The 20,315-nt window shown below is 47.0% G+C and overlaps 1 protein-coding gene across 1 annotated transcript in view; it reads right to left on the minus strand.

The window, feature by feature from the left end:
- The window catches only part of CASQ2 (calsequestrin 2), a 34,415-nt gene extending 20,606 nt beyond the window's left edge, over window positions 1-13,809 (minus strand). The window contains exon 1 of the mRNA XM_038129821.1: window positions 13,357-13,809. Within this exon, the coding sequence (XP_037985749.1) occupies window positions 13,357-13,590 (234 nt within the window). The 5' untranslated portion in view covers window positions 13,591-13,809. The remainder of the gene's footprint in view (window positions 1-13,356) is intronic.
- Between the last annotated feature and the right edge of the window lie 6,506 nt (window positions 13,810-20,315).

Genomic DNA, 20,315 nt, shown 5'->3' on the forward strand with positions numbered 1-20,315 from the left:
TTTTTACTAAAGAAATGCATCTAAGCCCAGCCATGCTCATGTTCACCTTCTCACAGCTTTGCAAAACCACTGCACCCTGTTCCCACCATCTTTGATGAAGGGGCCTCTTGAAGATATCGAGTTCCTGCCTGTTTTGTGAAAATAGATATGTGAGGAAAGGAGAGACGCTCTGCAAGAGACTGGTGATGAGAGCGACCCCGGGCGAGACCCTGTGAATTCCAAATTGGCTCCTAGAGATGCACTGACCGTTGTAAATGGATCCACTTATGCACTGGATAACTGACAGCCTCACCACAAGCATACTAGAGACCCTACAAGGTAGTAATGATGCTCTGAGAACCACCAAGCAGCTGTAAGAGGCTTCTCCTCCTCTCTCTCCCTTCCTGCTGCACAAATGCCTCTGATGCTGATGGTCTTCTTGCTGTTCCTCCTCCCAGCCCTGCCGGATGGCGGGGGATGATAGAGATGAGGGGTCAGGCGCCTCTGGGGCAGGAATGTCCCTATTAGGGCACAGCTGTCAGTGCTTGGCAGCAGGAGGCTGGAGTGGGGCAGAAGAAAGCCATGGCCAGAGAGATGGTGGGTTGATTTATGAGGATCTCCCCCCCTGCCCCAGCTCATTTTGGCTCCCTCCCCCAGACTCAAAGCCAGTTTGAATGTCACCCAGCAGCGCTGCCACCGTGGCCACGTGGCCCCTTGGCTCCTCTGCTATAAATAGCTTCTGCCTGTGCCAGGCCTCGGTGAGAGTGAGCGGTGATTAGAGGCATTAGGGAGCAAAAGTGGCGGGGCAGTCATCTCGCCTGTGCAACGGGGTGTCACGGGGCCAGCCAGCTCCCTGTGCTGTCAGTCAGTCCCTGAAATTCTGGGGGATGGTGGCAGGCACCCACCCTGGGGACCAGGACTCCGGGACCTTGCTTGAGCAAAAGGGAGATATGGAGAATGTAGTTGTTTTCTCCATTCCACCAATTCCACCTCCTCAGGGCTGTCCCAAAGCCCTCCAGGAGGAAAAAGACTCCACCCACCACCACAGCATTGCTGCAGCTTTGATCCCCCTGCAGCCACCTGCCCTGTTGTCTTTAGGGGCAAATGCCACCAGGGAAGGCAAAAGGGGTGCCTGTGTTACACAGGAAACAGGGGTGTCAGTGCTCTTTCCCTGCTCTTTGCCAGTGCTTTGAAATTAAGGTAAGGCTGCAGATTCAGGGCTTGTGCTTACAGTGGACACTGTCTGAAAGGGGCAGAGCACTAGTTTGTGTTTGCACATCCATTGATTAGGCTGATAAGGCACTGATCTGGTTTGACATCCTATCTGGTGGCTCAGGCCACCTTAGAGCACCCGAGAGCAGCTGGAGCCCCATATTTGCAGTGAGAGATGGACGCCTCTCGTGAGCTCTCTAGACATCTGCAAGTGAGAGGTGGTAAGAGAAGAGATTTTCTTTTTCCTGTTATGGGGATCTGCCCTGACTGGACAAAAGGATGGAGCCTGTAGGACTATCAGCTTTCTAGGACCTTGTCAGCACATCCCTGCTTGTTGGTGGTTGTGTACACCAGGAAGAGGCTCCTGAGAACCACCACTTAAGACTCTGGCTGCTGTGTGACCAGAGGAAAACACAGAATGGCCAAGGGAAGAAGACTTGTTTAGTCATGTCCAGTCCATACTTGATTTAGTTACTTACAGTTCTGTCAGACACAGGGCAGTTTAAGCCCAGTAGTTCTTGACTCCTGCACACAGGAGATGGTTAGGGTTTCTTGTGAGTGTTTGAAGGTCAGAAATATGCAGAAAAGCTGCAACACCTGCTGTAGACAAGTGGTTGAATGTGAACAGGGATATGTGCAAGGAAGGAAGCATTGATCAGAAGTCCTGTATGTCAGCATGCAGCACACACATGGTAGCTCTTCGGAGGGGTGTGGGTGCAGTTCTGTAGCTGTGAGCATGGAAGCTTGCTGGAAAAGAGTAAAAGGATCAAGAAAACGTGGGTGATGTGATGAAAGCCTTTTTGTGTGAGACTGCGGGAGTGCTCAGTAGTCAAAAAGGGTCTCAGTAGTTCTGGAGGTGTGCCTGTTTGTGTGGCAGGGCTTGTGTGACTGTGTCTAGCAAGACTGTCTCCTGGAGGTGTATGTATGGTGGGTGTGAGTGTTTGGAGGTGTTCTTCTAAAGAGGCTCATCCCCAGAGATGTGCAAGAGTTTGGGCATATAGGAGAGTGCTTGTGCATGGTGTGTGAGTGTGCCTGAGGGGGCAGAGCTGGGAGCTCAGTGGGCAGCCTTCCTCCTCTGCAGGGACCTTCATGCCAATGAGTCAATGAGGAGAAGAGTACAGCCTGAACTTCTCTCCAGAGCAGAGTCTCACAACAGGGAGGTCTTTGTGCAACACGAGACTTTCGGGAGCCCTTCCCACTGTGGCAGATCCTGGAGGCAGGAGACTTTGCAGGCTGTTTATGGAGGCTTTTGCAAGTGCATGCCATGCAGGGGCTGGGCATTGCTCCTGGCCTTGTTTTCCACTGCAGCAGGAGAGTCTAACCCGTGCATAGGTGATGACACATTCCCACCCCTATATCTGAGCCCCAAAAGGCAGCAAAATATGGAGCATGCCAGAGGCACAGCAGTTCGGCTAATTTCCCCCTACTCATTACAGTATCAAGCATTTATATATCCCCTTACAGTATTTTCTGATTCCATAATGCTAGTGGGATTTGAATGCAGATAATGTTTCTAATCCTGACAATCCTCTTGGCTCAGGGCCTTGGGACAGAGGCATCTGTAATCTAAGAGCACAGCCCCTCCTCCTCCTGCCTTTAAATTCATATTGCTCGAAGTCTTGGCCAGCCAGAGCCCGGCCTTTGTGTCAGCCTCTATCTCTATAGCATGTAATTTAGCTTCAACAGCTGCACAGAGACACAGAGGGTAGAAACTGCCCTGGAAGAACTGGACATAACAGATCATGCAGTCCCTGAGGTAGGGCAAGAGCTTTGGGCTGGCAGAGTTGGCTGAGAGCCTGAGCAAAGAGCCTGTACAAGTTCATGTCCCATCCACATTTTGCAGCCTTATTCTGACATTCATGAAGTCTTTGCAATGCATACTTTCTACCCATAGGATCCCAAGCTGTTTCCTGTGCGGCAGTGGGAAAAAGAGGTGGGAATTTGGCAGCACTACTCCTTTCTCCCATATCCCTCAGGTAATAGCCATACTTGAATTTGGGGGAGTGTGAGGGGGGTGAATGGTCCTCTGGGATGTGTGGAAGGTCCAGCCCAAAGTGAAGTTTGACTACTACCAAGTATGCAAGAACCCTCTCATCCTGGATGGTGTCAGCAGTCACAGGCACTCAGAATAATGGATATGGAAAGGCACAGCTCCCTGCCCAACATCTCAGCTCCACACCCACTGTACCTATCCGAGCCTAGGTGTGATGCTGGGAAGTTTTGGGAGATTTAAGCAGTCCCATAGGGTTATTCTGAAATCCTAGGTTATACAGCTGCAGAAATGCCACTGTCTGCCTGACCATGCTCCTATTCCAGCTATAGGCAGCACTGATTGTGCCAAACCTTGCACTTGTCAGTTTTGCTGCTAAATGGCGGACAAAAATCCCTCAGAGAGGGTTAAAAATGAGTGTTGGAGGAGTGGCTGCCTCAGCATGGTCGGTTTTCATTGTGAAGTGACATTATGGCATTCTGGCCTGGATTTTCTTCCCACTTCTCTAACACCTGCCCAGAGCTCCCACAGACAATAAGGCTCATCTTCCCTAGCTGCTCAGGCTTGGGAGGAAGAGGTGGGGGCATTTGGGTGTCTCTGAAAGCCATCATGAGTACACTTCTCTTAACCATGGAGAGCCATCTGTTTTGCTATTTAGCAGTGGAGGAAGAACAAAACTCCAGCAATGCAGGGAGAAGAGCAACAGGAGATGATGAGGAAACGTCCCTCAAGCAATCTACACTCTTCTGCTGCTTCTTTCCTACTCTGTTTAATGCTGCAGTGGATGCTGATGGTCAGAACCTGGTTGATGAAATGATGATGATTTTATATCCCAGAATGTTAGGTTTTTATTTTCAGAAACAGCAGGAGGAGATGGCAAGTTTTTAGTGTATTCCCCTGAAGTTTTGAATCCTTATGCAGGACTCCCACCTACATACTATAGTTGGCTATTCTGTTTGAGACACTGGGAAGTTTCTTGGAGAACAGAGGCCATTATTTCTCTTTCCTAATGCTGTGATATCCCCACTAGCACCCCCTGGCATACCACACTAGTAATATCTTAGGTTTTTCCATAGGTCAGAGTGTCCTGAAGCACCGTGGTGATCAAAGAGCAGGGCCAGAAGCCTGCTGAGCAGCTGCCATTCGAAAAGTCACTTTGCTGGCAGTGGAGACTGAAGGAGAGTATCTCGGCCCCACCTTACTACACTTTTGCACCACCTGAGCTGCTTGGAGAGGCTGAACCTCCCCTCCTAGGGATCACTACTCCTTGGACTAAAAGGCAAGTCCCCAAATATTGAACACACAAAGGTCACTCCCTCAGAGCTGGCTTTCACAGGTAATGCTTCAAAAATGCTGCCCTGGAGCTTTAATTGTTGCGCAGCCGCTCAGCGGGGTCAGCCATACGGCAGCGTGCTCTCTGGCTGCCTCTCTAAAGGTTTCACATAGCTAGGGCTGTATTTTTATCTGCTCCAGGCATCCCTAATTTTAGCCAGCTGCAAGGCAAAGCATAGCCTCCCCAGCCGCCAGCTAACCGAGGCTGGTGCCCGTGCCACTGAGCACCCATGGGTGCAGGGGCCACCTGCCACTGCTCCCAGCCAGTCCCTGCTGGCACGACAGCGCAGATGTTTTGGCAACTCCGCTGTGCAACTTGCATGTCAAGGGCAGACAGGGACGTGTGTGTGTATGTGTGTCTCTGTGTGTGTGCGCTGCCCCAGGCGTCTGAGACCGGGCAGGGGCCACCCCGCTAAGCTGCCCTTTCCAAAACAGAGACTGACAGTGTAGTTTGGGGGCTGTCCTTGTCCTTGACAAAAGTGAGGCTGTTGCTCCCTGGTTCTCTTTCTGGCCTCAAAAAAGCTGCTTTGAAACTGAAGGCTGGATGTTGCTGTGAAGCCCATGAAGGGCAAAAAGCTGGGTGCTTTTAGTGGGTGCTGCAGGAGAGAGGCATGCTTGTGCTGTTCACCCACACATGCCCATGTCATTCCTATGCCTCTGGCTCTCAGGAACAAGCCAGATTTCTCCAGTTTCTGACTCAAGTGAGTGTAAGCCAACACCTCTGAAATCCCAGAGAGTCCAGGATGCTGTGGGAGAGAGCTGGGAGCTCCCATGAGGCATCCACAGGAAGGATCAGTGAGGCAGGGCCCTGGGGGAACAGAGTGGTCCTTGAGACAAGAAAGACCTTTTCCCCAAGGAGTGAGCGGAGAGAAATAAGAACTGAAGAAAGCTTTAAATATACACAGCCCTCCTTGCACTGGGTTTGAGGTGTCAGAGGTCTGCTAGCTGATGGCAGTGTCTCCTGCCAGGGCTGGACAGGGTTCCCAGAAAAAGAACATATCATGTACAGCAGCTGGCCTTCACCGGAGCTGTGTCAGAGAGCACGCAGGAATGAGCACCATCAGCACTGCTCAGAAGGGAGCGCTGACCCTCCGGGGTGCTGGGGAGGGGAGGAGTGACTGCCTGGGAATTGAGATCTTGGTTGCTGCTCGTTCCATTTCCTTGGGCATATTTCTTTTCTCATGTATGTAGGTAAATCCCAATGTGCAAAGGGAAATCTAAAAAAGAAAGGAGAACTTGGACCTTGCTAAGTCACTTCTTTCCTAGGCCATGGAGTTCATGCCTGGTTGCCTGTTATTTAGGCACAGAAGCTGCAAAAGGACATCTTCGGTCATCAGACTCAGAATCGTGTCATTCAATCTCTGTCACAAAGCAGTCAGTGTCCATTTAAGACTCCTTGTACTGTTCTCCCCTTGTTGATTAGGGACTTTGTAGTTCCAGACTTGTTTTATTCATAGCCCATTTGTCCTTAGGCTTTGCGCTTAAATAGCTCTTCTCCCTCCCGGGTGTTTAAAAGGAATTATCATATCCCCTTTCCATTCTTCCCACAAATGAAGTTCAGGCACGAAGGAAGGGCAGTCATGGGCTTTGATTAGTTTGGTTTTAGATGAAGGGCACTGGCAGACCAGGCTCTGGAGTAAGGTCAGGGTGGGCGAGCATGGCATGGCCACCCCTACCCAGTCTGCCTCACAGAGCAACAGCTGCCCCAGCCTGCAGTCAGCTCCTGCAAAATGTCAGGGTCCAGGGCAGGGAACTTGAAATGGTAACTACAAACACCACACACGTCCTCTGAGTAGGTGAGTGCGAGCTCAAGCTAGCCCTTCTTGGACCCCTCGCTCAGAATAAGGCCAAGAAAAAATTCTCCATTGTGAGCCTGGTGAGACAATGGAACAGATTGCCCAGAGAAAACATGGATGCCCCATCCCTGTAAGTGCTCAAGGCCAGGCTGGAGGGGCCTTTGAGCAACATGGTGTGATGACCCACCCTGAAGAGGAAGTCACACCTCATTTAGTGGAAGGTGTCCCTGCCCACAGCAGGAGGGTTGGAACTAGGTAATCTCTAAAGTCCCTTCAAACCCAAACCATTTTGCATTTGTATGAAAGGCATCTCATTTTACAAAAGTGATACCCTGCCTCCTGAGGACCAGCCCAGCAGAAAGACACCGGGAACCCTTGCTGGCACTTTTAGGGGAACCTGACTAGCATGGCAGGATGGCAAGACCAAAGTGGATGGAATTTTCCACATTTTTTCTCAATTGTATTTCTGAAGGGAGGAGTGGCTCAGAAATTTCTGAGTCTCCATGCAGCTCAAGGTCTTAATAGAAATGGACTCAAATTGCACTAGGGGAAGTTTAGATTGGATATAAGTGAAAATTCCTTTGCTGAAATGGTGGTCAAGCCCTGGGATGACTGCTCTGGAAAGTGGTGGAGTCACCATGCCTGGAATTATTTAAAAAACATGTAGATGTGGCACTCAGAGATATGGTTTAGTGATGGGCTGTGCTGGGTTAGTGGTTGGACACAATGATCTTAGAGGTGTTTTCCAATCTAAATTATTCCATGATTCTATCACACCTACAGAGGTTGTCTGCAACAGCTGGACTGTGATAAAAGCTCCACACTTCAGGGCCAAAAAAGACCACAAAACCTGAGAAGACTTGGCCTTGTACTCTGCCAGCAAAGCAAACCCAAGCTCACAGAGTTCTGCCATGTCTCCAGGAGACATTTGCATTCTTTAGATCCTGGGACTACACCTGGTTTCTGCTCATGTCATAAGAACTCATGTTGGTACAATCCCCTCCCCAGTCATAATTTAGCAGATGAGAAAGGTGCCTTTCAAAGCACATTTATGCCTGTGAAAGTGCAGTTTTAGGAGAGATGCTTCTCATGCAGCCTATCCAAAGTCACTACTTGGAACTGACAGAGGGACTTCAAAGAAAGAAACATGTCAATAATAGGTAATTCAGCCTTGGAAATTATTTTGGCCACACTTACACAGAAAGATCAAGGCACACAGTTGTCCCTAGATGTCAATGTGCCCATCTGTGAAACAGGGAGCTTTCTGTAACCTGTTTTTGTGACTGGCATGTCAGGGAGTGAAACCCCCTGGGTGCTACTCCTAAAAATCAGTACTCTGCTGGCTGTTGCTGAGTTGAGACCTACTTACATGGCCTCAAATGGGAAGTAATCAATGCACACTTTTTCTTTTCCCGCCTCCCTTCCTTATTTTCTACATTAATTTATCTGTAGTGGAAGCACTTCTTTTGTAGACATAGAAGCCAAAACACCTCTTTTATTACAGGCTCTTGCACACATGCCTATCCAGCCAGATGTCCCTCATCTCTCACCTTGAGGACTTGTTCTGTAGGGACCCAGAGAACTGAGAATTTTTGTGACACTCATTGAAGATGTCTTGTATATCCATATTTATACTCATACCTCGACTAAATTGTGTTGAGACACTGTCCCATAAACATGGCCACTTTCCAAAGAAAATGGCTGAAATCTGAGTTTGTGAAACAAGCAGAAAAGGGTGCTTAAAGAAAGGGCTTGGGTTTATATTTCTATTTTTACTGATATTTTATATATTTTTAAGATTTTATATTTTTATACTTAGAGATGGGGATAAAGTAGAATCTCATTTCCTGGTTCCTATGGATTTTGGGATAAAGTATACATACCTAAACTGATAAAACTTTATTCTGTGTTGCATCAGAGGCAGAGAGAGACTTTTTGCTATGCATTACATGGCTCTGAGCTCTTGTGCGAATATCTGCTCTCAAGAGTGTTCAAGACCATGAGTGAAACTACCCCCAAACCATCTGATCTTGTACTACTTTTTCCATTCTGAGCTGGAAGCTGCAGTAGTTTCAGCACTTGGAAATAAATGAATTACAAGGTAGAGCTTACACACGGTTTAATCCTTGCCTGTGACTGGACTCAAATTCCTTCTTTCCCTTTCACACCACAGGGAGATACTGGCTGTGTTTCCATGTGTTACAGAATTGGCCAGATATGTTCAGGAGTTTCACTTTGTTCTGCCATTTATTGCTAGAGGCTGGACTGATCCTAGGCCTCATCTGGAGAGGGGAGTACCACATCCCTCTGCTCTTTCCTCTTATCAGACTGGCTTGTGCTAGGCCAGTTCTCCACGAACTTTCAGTCCAGGGGCACTGTTGCATTGAAGGTACTAAAATATCTAGGCTTGATGAGCCTCTCTTTTTTAAGGCTATTACACATGCACACAGATGGCAAGGGAAGAATGGCAGGGGACCTGGGACTGAGAGAGTTTCAGCAGAAAGAGGATACCAGAGTGTATCACAGGCAGCCTGCTATGACAGTGAGAACCCCTCAGCTGCTGGAGAGAGCTTCTCAAGTGCAAAAGGAAAGCCCCTAACACCAATACTCATTTATTCTTGCTACATGATTCCTAGAGACAGGGGCTGGCCTACTGGAAGGCCAAACTACCTATTTAGGACATTCAGAGATGAGAAGGGAGAAGGTCTTAGAAGTGATGGTAGGAGACAGGGTGAAACACAGCACAGGAGATAGAGAGGAGAAAAAAAAAGCAGAACAGCTTCACTGCTTTGATCTTTTCCCCTCTTAAACCTTCTTCATTAAAGTTGAGACCATCTAGGACAAGCAGATTTTTCTTTTACTTGTCTGTTAAACAATTATTGTGATTGCTAGACGTTTTTGTCTTCTTCGCTGTGCTCACCTCATGGAGCGTGCAGAGCCCTTGCAAACATCACCACAGGGTGATGGCTACTGTTATCTCTGGGACTGCTGGGATCAAACTCTGCATTGCCCTGTATGGAGGCTTTTCCCTACTCAAGGTGCAGGTGCTTTCCAGTAGCCAGTGGTGCAGAGTGGAATCATAGGAGAAAGGTACACAAAGGAAAGGAACCCTTTAACCTGAGCTGTGAAACAGCCTGTGCTCATGATATCTCTGCCCAGGGCTTTCTTAGAACAATCCTTCCCCAACTGTTTTCCATCCTAGCCAGAAAGCAGTAGGCATCTCAAATCAGTCCTTTGGCTATTTTTCCTGACAGACCAACCCAACAGCCTCCATCTTTCCAATCTGGACCTGAGGGGCTGGCACTGCCACCCCTGGAGCTGTTGTCATGAACTAACGATGGTCCAAAGAAGCTGCTTTTGTTGCCAGAGGGGTTCAGCTGTCCCTGGAGCCTGTTGTGACCAGGTGGCACCCAGCAGTGTAGGTGGTAAAAGCTGCTAGGACCACTTCATAATGATCATCACCTTCATTCCCCTTCTAAACTGGAAAGTGACCCTGGGCTGCATGGGAATTTGTTGATCCAGTATACCTGGATACAGGGAGTTGAACACCCTATGTGCTGTGCCAAATGCAATATCAGCTTAATGACATCATCCCTTTTCTGGTGACAGTGGGTGTGCATCCTCAGCTTTCAACAGTGTCATTTAGTCCTACATGCTTCTCTTCTTTCTTGGGCAGGAAATTTTTCTTGTCATATCACTTCTTGGTCTGCTGTACATAGTTATGGTTTAGTAAAGTTCTTAAATAAGTGCTTAACTTTACTTATGTGCTATCATGCTGTCAGTTTGATTTCCTAAGTAAATGAGAGCACTGTGATTCTCTTCTCTCTCCCCTGTCTATCAGCTGCCTTCCCTAATAAGCTTTCTACCTGTTGACCCTTTTAAACCAAATTTTCTAGAGTCAGTGATCTCAAACATAATGAAGCTATTGCAAATTTTATGAAGAGCAAAGACTTGGAAGAGAAAAGGCTGAAGTGCCCTGAAAGAAGGAAATATTGCCATATGAGCTGAGCCCCCATGGAATTTCAAAGGACCCAGCTAAGAGACAGCCTCACGTGTTCTTTACTCCTGGGAGAGGCCCCAGTCAGAGCTTGTTACTGATGAGCTACATATTTCAAGGAAGTCATGGTGGATCCCTCTTGCTCTTTTCTTTGGTGTCTAACGTAATTTTTCATGTCTTTGATCTTTGGAATTGTACATTTCTTATAAAGCACATGTGAGAGAAGCAGAAAGGATGGACTATTTGGGAGTTTTCTGGACATAAATTCTTTAAGCCCATGAGCCCACCCATGCATGTCCATGAGACAATCTGATGTAACAACCCTTAACCACCATCTCAGACCTTTGCTTTGCTCCACACCTGCCTGTGTGTTGGATGGAGGCTCACTTTTATTCCTAAGGATGGAGACTGATGACATTGTATGAAAGGGGGCTAAAGACACACTGTATTGCTAGGCTGTGAAAGCAGCATGTCTCAATGTGAAGCAGCAGGAAAATTGTCAGTAAAGTTAGATGGAAAAAACATGAGGTGCTCTAGAAAGCAGCATCTTATCACAGGCAGCGCCCTGTGCTGGGAACCTCCCAAGACAGCTGGCAGAGAATAGTGAGGGCTGGAGTATTTACCTCTTAGGTACTTAATTTCAGGTGTAAAGGACCTCCAGCACTCCAAGTCCTGACCTCTCTACTGAAATTAGATATGTAAAACCTTCCTGAGTGAACTTTTCTCAGGTTTGGCTGGAAGGAGAGCCCTGTCACTGCTCCTGTGCCTACAGAGCAGCTCACTACTCTGACTTGCTCAAATTACAAGAGACCTGGGTTCAGCTGCTGACTGCTTCCAGGAATAATGATCCCAGGCAGTTCATCTCACAGGCAAACAGCTCCACATCTCAGTCAAGGAGCCACTGCAGATATTTCTTTCCTTCTCCCTGTGCTGGTGAACATGCAGTGAAGTCCAGCAGCTGAATGAGCTCTGACAGGGAAAATTGAGTGACCCCCTATGGTACAACACATTATGGCTTGAACTGAGGGAGTTGAATGCTCTCACAAGAAGGAGCAGATTACAACCTGGCTTGCTCACTCCTTTCAGAGTGCTCCCATGGTTAAATTAGTACAGAAATTGGGAACTGTAGTGCCATTCTGGCCTGTGCCATATCTTCTCTGTTGCGTTCTGAGACCCTCTCCCCTTCTGATTCCCTCTGGGTGACAGAAGCAAAGAAGTGCTCAATCTGCAGATTTCTCTTGCGCTTGGGCTGTCAGATTGCTGCTGCTGCAGTTCCCAGTCCAGGGGAGGGACTGTTCTGAAACTGTGATACATGCACTGAATCAGCACTGCAAGAGCTTTGGAAATTCTGAGGTCAAAGGCACAAGTGCCAGCGGTGTGTGGCACCATTAGCTGGAAGCTGAGCACTAGGGGACTGGAGCACTACAATTATGTAAAGTCTGCTGCAGGTCTAACCCTCAGTCTCTTGCCCAAGGTCACATAAGAAGTCCATAGCAGACAGCAATTGGAAACCAAATAAATCACCAGAATCCTAAGCTAATGTACTCATGGCTGAATCCAATCTTGAAAAATAAAAGCTTAAAGCCAGATTATATTGCAGCTGTCGCACCCTTGATAGCATGGGTAATGGTGTCATGAGGACTCAAACTGATGGTAGACATAAGACCATAGAGTCATGGGAACATGGAATGGCCTGGTTGCAAGGGACCTTAAAGATAATCTGGTTCCAAGCCACTGCCATGGACAGGGACACCCTCCACTATGCCAGGTTGCCCAGTGCTCCATTCAATGTGGCCTTGAACATTTCCAGGTTTGGGACATGCTTCTGTCAGGTTTCTATAAATATGTATCTAGGAACTGTTTGACACCTATCAAGCACAAAACAGCTATCCTATTAAACAACAATGTCATTATACTACCAGCAATACTCATTTCAGCTGGAGTTCAAGCATTACTTTTTTCTTTTCTTTGCCAAATGTTATTTGATCACTCACCTGCAGAAAGTAACCATTGCCTGACAGGTGAGTAAAATCTGGTTAGTTTTTGGGTTTTTCTTTCCAGCAGTCATCAGGCTTGCTGAGGAGGTCAGCAGACCTTGAACTTGGCACTGAACTTTTTTGGGTCCTATCCCTCAGCAAGCATATTTCCTTATTCACATTTCCTACACTCTCAGGGGTGCAATGCATTTTCTCTCCGGATCTGACAAATCAAGCTGAAGAGTTTCTCCTGCAATTCTGAATTCGCTTTCTTTTCAAATATGTCTTTTAGTTAAGAGGGAATATTTGCAAGCTCCTGGTAAGAAATATGCACCTAACAATCGAGGCTTGCAGCTGTATGATTCCCTGGATTACAGCTACAATATGAGAAAGAATGCTACAAATCTACATTGTCACTTTTGCCGTGATTTATTTTACTGAGGATTAATGAATCATTCGTTCATGAAAGAATTAACAACACTCTTTTTCCAGCACAGAAGAGAATGGTTGCATTAACAAGCAGCTATAGACTGATTCCAAGCAGGCAACCAAGTGTCAGTAAAACAAAAAGGGATTTAATGCTGCACCAGCAGGGATCTTTTGAGATGGGGAGCTAGGACACTCATTTGCTGCACAGCTTGATAAGGTTTCTTGGCTGACTGCTGCTAGTGGGATAAAAAATGGGACTCAGTCCAGAATACAAGTGGGATACTGGCTTGCACAGAATGAGAAAGGATCAAAAAATTTCAAGCTACGGACTCAGGTGCTGAGATTTGGGAAAGCTGAGCTGAGTTCATGTTTCTGAGGTTCACAAGGTTACTTGCTATTGCCTGAGTTTCTGACAGACAATCCAGAAAAGCTATTTCCCAGCAAACTGAGAAGAGCACAAAAGAGGCTTTTTCCTGGGCTTTGCAGAATTCATGCAGAGGCTAACTGAAATCCAACTAAACAAACTTTTGGATGCCCAACCTCCCCTGCCTGAGACCATTTGACTCTTCTGTCCTGTGGCTCCTCTCCACGACTCTGAGCAGTGCTGTGGAACTGACCCTGACTGGGACATGCAGCGGCACTTACCTCCAGGACCAACTCTGTCATCTGGAACTGCTTCTGGGAGACCTTGTCAGAGCTCACAGGCTCATGGAAGAGCAGGCAGAGCATGTCATACTTCTTCAGTGCCTGCTTGTAATTCTTCTCGTTCAGGTCGATCACTCGGTCTTTCCCATCGTAAGTAGGGAAGTTCAGTCCCTCTTCTGCCTTGCAGCAGAAAAGCAGGTAAAAACCTGCCAGGATCCAGCAAATTGCCTTCATAGGGGCACCCTTGGAGTGCAGCAAAGGGTGGGTAAATGTCCCCCTCTTTCTTAATTTGAGACTCCAGGTGAAGTTTCAACTAAGTTTCTCTTAGTTTCTCTCTGCTGCTTTCCTAGTGTTGAGCCCAAGCACTGCAAGGCTGGTGGGGAGCAGCAAACGTTGCTGTCCTGTACTCACAACAAAGAGAGAGACAGACGGGAGAAGCTGTCAGGCCAAGCCCTGGATACCTTACATAGCTGTGTCCAGCTCCCGTGTCATTAGGAACTCCATTTTTAGGAAGCAGTTGTTTCAGGCTAAAAATAAACCCTGCAATGAATAAAAAGGACAGATATGACACCATTGAGGGACTTGCTGGCACTCTGCATCATCTGAGAGAGAGGGAGTCGGCAAGAAGGAGGGAGTGGAAGATGTCAGTCCTGGGAATATGTAGGCAGGGTTTGAGAAGGGACAGATTTCACTTGCACAGGGAACCAAGGCACAGGCTGTCCTACTAGGAATTTACAAAAATAGAAGATATTTACTGCAATTTATAATAACGGTATCTCTCTTTATATTCCTTTGGGCATCACAGTGATTAAGCTTTTGATAACAGGTCTCAGGTTAAACAGTTTCAGAACCTCATCTGCACCACTAGAGGAAAAGTCCTGTTTCTTCAGCAGCAAAGGAGGTGAACACTCCTGGGACTTCTTTCTCCTGCCTGGAGCACCATTTGGAGCTGCTCACTGACATTCAAGGTGCTTTGTGAAGCATGTTCTTGGCTTGTGGGGCAGCAGGAGAATTGCTGGCCCTTGGACCTGCAGTCTAAAAGCAGAGGGAAGCTTATGTTGCAGCCTCCCATTTTCACAGCAGTTCCCAAGCCACACACATTTCTGAAGAGTGGTTGTGCCCAAGCCAGTGTCTTGGGGCAGGAGGCAGGGCTGTTCTCAAGAGGATGGTCAGATAGCACCATCACCACCAGCTGCCCTTTCTGGGATGTGTCTGTTGGACTGGAGCAGGTTTTTCACACAACCCTCTTGCATTTCCCAGCAAGCTGTCCTGCTTATTTCTCCTTCTTCATGTCCCAGGAATGGTGGCCAGTTCCTTCTTCTGTGGGAGCTGAGCACCAGCTGCTGCTTTGCTATATCACCTGCACAGTGCTGCTGGGGAGGGCTGTTCAGAGGCACAGTCCCTCAGCTCTTCCCTCCTCTGACCACGGTGTCACCTCTGACCCATGACTGGCAGCAACAGGCAGATGGAGGCAGGCCAGCTGGCCACAAGCCAGCCCTGGGGCTGGCATGGATCCACTGGAAAAAGCCTGCTGAAGGGCTGGCAGAGAAGAGCTTGACAGGGGGCACAGCTCCCTTCCCCCTGCCAAAGTGATGTGCCGACAAGTGGCCTTATCAGGTCTTTTCCTTGCATGCTGCTCCATCATAGCTTTGCTCCATCCGCGCCAGGGAAGAGACAATATCCCTTCTCAATGCAGTTGTTTCCATTTAATTGTATGTCTGGGATTGTTTCAACTTTGGGGGAAGAGGTGAGCATTACTTAGCAATTACAGAATCATAGAATCATTTAGGATGTAAAAGACTCTGAAGATCATTGAGTCCAGCCATTAATCAAACACTGCCAAGTCCACCACTAAACCATGTTCCTAAGCATCATATCTACGTGTCTTTTAAATACCCCCAGGGACGGTGACTAGAACACTTTCCTGGGCAGATTAAACACATCTCCTGGGTGACTTAGGAGCACACATCCTTTTACTTCTATGTTAGCTTTCACTTCCCACCTGAACAGCCCACAGTATACTGATTGAAACCCTCTGGGTAATAGTCTCCAAATCTGTCTGTTTCTGATCTCTTATTTCCAAAGCCTTTTCAGAAGTTCAACATTTGATGTCAAATTAAGTCCTAATGACAAAGCCTGAGGAATCTGGGTAAAAGCCAAAGCAAGACAAGCCTCCAAAATACACTTCTTAGAGGCAGACTTTAGGGGCAGTCATTTTAAGAGGGAGGGGTAAGTCTGAATTGCTTTCAGTGTGAGACACAAGTCTTGTGTCAGTGTGGGTGGCAATGGCTTGTTAGGTTTATGCCGAGTGTTTAGAAGGTAAAACACAAAACCAAGTTTGTGGGATGATTAGGCATACTTTAAGCTGGTTGCTTGCCTTTGAAGGACTCCCATGGATCTGGGGTGCAGGAGCAGGCTTCACTGGTGTCACAAAGTGTTTTAAAGCAGAAGCACATTAGACAGGGTGTAGAAATGAAACGTTCGCAGATACTCCAAAAATTATGAGGCTTATGAGGCTCCTGACCTCCTTTATTCTTGTAGATCTTCAGCAATTGCTCCACTTTGATATTGCTCAAGCTATTTTTGATGCACTTTTTCTCTAGTCTGAATAATTTTTTAATCTGCCTAAAAATAGATACACCAATTTTCATTTTCTCCTCCTTTTTTTTCCTGTCAAAAAAGGAAAAAAATGCTTCTTGTTAACAAAAATTGTTGCTTCATTAGCCCATTAGCCCCACATGAATCTCGTTTATCTGCTTGTGGCATGAGTAGCAAATATTTGTGATTTTTAGGCTTCACCTCTGCATCAAAGGGAATTCTTCCAGCTGACCAACCCTGGGTGTCATGGTCACCAGTTAATCCATCTTTTTGTGTTTCCAGTCAGAACCTGAGTGGGGCTGCTAGAGCTAAATCTAGTGGACATTTTCTGTGGTCTTCTAGCTCTAGCTGCATCTATATGAAATTCAAGACACCTTGTTCACCAAGGCAGAAGTAATGGTGAATTCCTCAAAGTCGGAACAACTTCATCAATCACCTGAAATTCTTAATTCCAATAAACTTTAGTCAAAGCAGATGTTCTCCTTGCAGTCCTGCCAATACAGGTCTGAAATTCTGGATCCATGTGTTTTGGGATGTTCAGAGCAGCAGTTAAATGCTTGAATCTGAGCAGAGCTGCTTTGGTTTTTTCCCCTGGGGAATAGCAGAGCTGGGAGTGAAGCAGATGCTCCCACAACCTGACAAAGGCCGTAAGTGTTGTACCTTTCTCTTCATTAATTCTCTTGGTGCTAACAGCAGCACACTGAAATGTGCTCATCTCAACCTCAGAAGTAAAACTCCTTGGAATTTCAAAGCGTGTCCATCCACTCTCAGATAATGTTTCAAATTTTGAATTTTGGGCCAGGCTCACTGTCAAGAAAAGTTTAGTGTGCAGATCCCATGCATTTGGGCAACCTGAGTTTTGTTGAAGACCCATTTCTACAGAACACTGGCATAAGTTTTCTGTGCACGTCAGATCTTCTTTCATAGGGTAGGAGCAATAGCAGTGCCCCTTAGGAGGAAGGATAAGAGGAGCAAAGAAATTTCACAGGCTTCTCTGTGAAACTTCAGATTTTTGCATTCTTCTGTTCACTGAAATACTTTGTGCCCTCTTCCTGCATAGTCGAGTGTCTTCCTGATCCCACTTAACTGCCTGTGGTTTCAACACATGTGTTTCTGTGGGCAGTGTCACACGAGGGAATTATATGGTCTGAACTAAATCCTGGGACACTTGCCTTTCAGCTTAGATATCTCATTTCCTGGCAAAGCTGGCATCTGTTAGTCTCTGATATAGGCTGACTGCAAGGTTCAACCTCCCAGCTCTGATTACTTAACCACTGACTCCTTCATCCATTCTGTTGCTGCTTCTCTTAGCCCTGCCTCAAGAAACCAGTACAATGTTTTCCCCCAGCTAACTATCCCAGAGATGTTTCCCTGAAAGCTTTCTGAGGAATGAGCTGGTAGGGGTCACTGCCTGTCCACCCTGACAGGTGCTCATGTTGTTTAAACAACCTTCAGAACTGGTTCAAAACTTTAGGCAAAGAAAGACATAATTAAGAGGAAGCACTTGCTGTTGCTTTATTCACTTTATTCACTGTTGGCTTTCTGGATCCATCCATCAAGCAAAATCCTAGCTCCAGGGATTTAGCTTGCAAACCCAACCCTGACATTCATTGGAGAAGGATTTTACTTTATTTCTTCCAGTTTTGTGAGGATAGGTAGTCAGTAATAGTGCTCAAAACAGTACAACCTCATCCCTCCAATTCAGGCTTGCAGAAATGCAGGATGGAGATGTAGGACAAATACAAATCTCCTTCTTCTTGATTTTTTTTCCTGCTTGTATTATATATTAGGGATATACACTTGCTGTTCCTCCCTCCTGGCCCCTGCAGCCGCACTCCATGCTGCTGTTCTCACCTTCACTGTCCTTTCTATCTCACACAGTAAAAGACCTCCCCAGCCACTGCTGATCCAAATGCTTCAGCGAGCCTTTTTTCCAGGGCTTCAGGATTTAGGGTTCTGCTTTAGCTAATCTCTTTTCAAGCTTCTAAGACCTTGTATGTTTTGCAAGATAGGAGTATTCAGAAAATATGCCTTTTGCCACCAGCTAGCGAAGCAAGGTCAGAGCGGGTAACGACTTGCAGGAAGGATACTGCTCTGACCAGGGTGGGAGCCTCTGAGACACACTGAACTTTCATAAAGAGACCAAGGGGAACACTGTCATCCTAAGAAAAGCTCTGCAGTGTAAAAAACACACTTCGCTCTCCCTTCCCTTCAGCCCTGAAAGGTGGTAAGTCCTTCATGGTGCTTTACATTGCTTGTACTCCAGTGCAGTCGTGCCAGCGATGGCAGGCAAGGACAAGGCAGAGGAGCTGTATCATTGGCACTCCCTGCCTTTTTCACCTGTTACAAAAAGCCAGAGATCTTTGTAGTACCAGACAGTACTTTGACTGAGGTGTCTTGAGATCTGCTGCATGATAAGAAGATGCTATAAACCCTTTATGACTCATGGACACTGGTTTTGATGAGGAAAAACAAATACAGGATAGAAAAAAGCACTTCTATGAAATTATATAGAAGTTGTAAAGGTAAGGTCAGGAAGATAATCCAAGTGTCCTAGCTCATTCTCAGACACATAGGCATTTTAAAAAAAATCTTTTTCTTTAGGCATTGTGTCCCTCAGAGCAAAGTTGGTCTGTGCCACGTTAGGGGGATCATTGCACGTCTCTGCCTTTGGGACCTTGTCTGACACCTATGACTTGTACATGTCAAGAAGTAATATAGAAGGTCAAAACTGGGACTGTCCCAGAAGGACTGGGATAGTTACCTCTTAATGAGCTAATAATCTCTACACAGCAAGAAAGGATTTAACTAAGACATCACTGTGGCCAAATGGAAATGTGCCCATTGGCATATATGGAAATAGAAGGGAAAAAGAATGAAACTAATTGAAAATGAAAAGCGTTAAGAGAAATTCTGGAAGGAGACAAGGCTGTTGCTTCATGCACAGGTCTGACAAGGGATATCTGAGGGCATCCTGTTGTGGTGGTTGGGGAACCCATCAGGTGGACTGGAAAAGTTGGCAGACAGTTTGCAACGGGACACAGAAGCAGTGACCAGCGTACCCCTCCCAGCTGGGCTGGGAGCTCTGCCAGCCTGTGGCAGCAGAGTTGTATTTGTCCACATGCAACTCACCCTGGAAAGGGCAGAGGGGCTCCCTGGAGGGCTTCCTGCATGTAGCACCAGGATGGGAGAATTTTGTGCATGACAGACTGGTTAGTAAAATCTTTGCTTTGCTGGTAACCACAATGAGTTGGGGCCCTCCAGCAGTGACTCAGAACTATTCCAGCCAGGCTGCACAAAACAGCCCACACAGAGGCCTAACCACAGTGCTGCCTGCAGTGAGCTCCTGCATATCTTCTCTTCTCCAGGACCTGGGAGCAAGAAGGGGTCTGGCATGTGTCTGGTGGTAGGACTTTCAACCTTTGTTTGATGTATAAACTCCCAAAATATGCTGGTGTGTGCAGATCCCTGCACAGCAATTTTAAGCTGACTGATTAGAGGTACTTTTTTTTTTTTCCTCAGATACCTCTAATGCACCCTACTTTGGAAAAACCACAACACCATTTCAGTCCACCCTGCCCTGTTTAATGCCACTTTCTTCTGCTGAGATATCACAAGTGACGAGTTAAAGCAGTTGCCCCTGAGACAGTGGCATAATCTCCCCTCGAGTGGAAAGGTGTGGGTGAGTGCTTCACGAGGGACAGGAAGGGGCTGTGGATAGGAGATGGACGTTCAAGTTTTCCACAGTGACAGGCTTCCCACAGGGGTTTGGAAAAACCTTTCCATGTGAGCTGTGCCAGCAGGGTCCAAGGATGATATGATGCTGCAAGGTGCTTTGACATCAGATTCACAGGGTTTAGTGCTTTAGGTAGGCAGGGAGCCTGGGTCAGGTCTGGGCTCCTGAAGGTTTTGGCATCATGGAGAGCTGGAGAAGGAGATTCATCTGCTGCTGACCATGTTTTCAGGAGAGCTGGCTCAGAAACCAGGCCAGGCTTATTCCTATGAGAGGTGCTGAGATCTCTGTGAAAGCTCAGTGATCCACAGCCAAGCTGTGAGCCAGTGTGAAAGTTTGGCCCAAAGATGGTGCCCCAAGAACTGGGGTGCAGACTGAGCTCTGACCCAGGGACCTCAGCAACTACAAATGATACCATAATAATTTAATCATTATTAATAAATCAAAGAAATAAAACACATGATTTGACACAGTATGTTCCCTTCTGAAAAAATCTTAGGGCATGTATAGCCCTGCCATTTCCATCAGTCCCCTGCCTTTTACTTGGAGGAGATGGGATCACTGGACTCTTGCCCAGCCTTGGCCATGATCGGTATGTCCGAGCATGTGTCCATGTGTCTGTCTGCAC

Source organism: Motacilla alba, chromosome 1 (genome assembly GCF_015832195.1).
Source record: "Motacilla alba alba isolate MOTALB_02 chromosome 1, Motacilla_alba_V1.0_pri, whole genome shotgun sequence".
Lineage (NCBI taxonomy): Eukaryota > Metazoa > Chordata > Aves > Passeriformes > Motacillidae > Motacilla > Motacilla alba.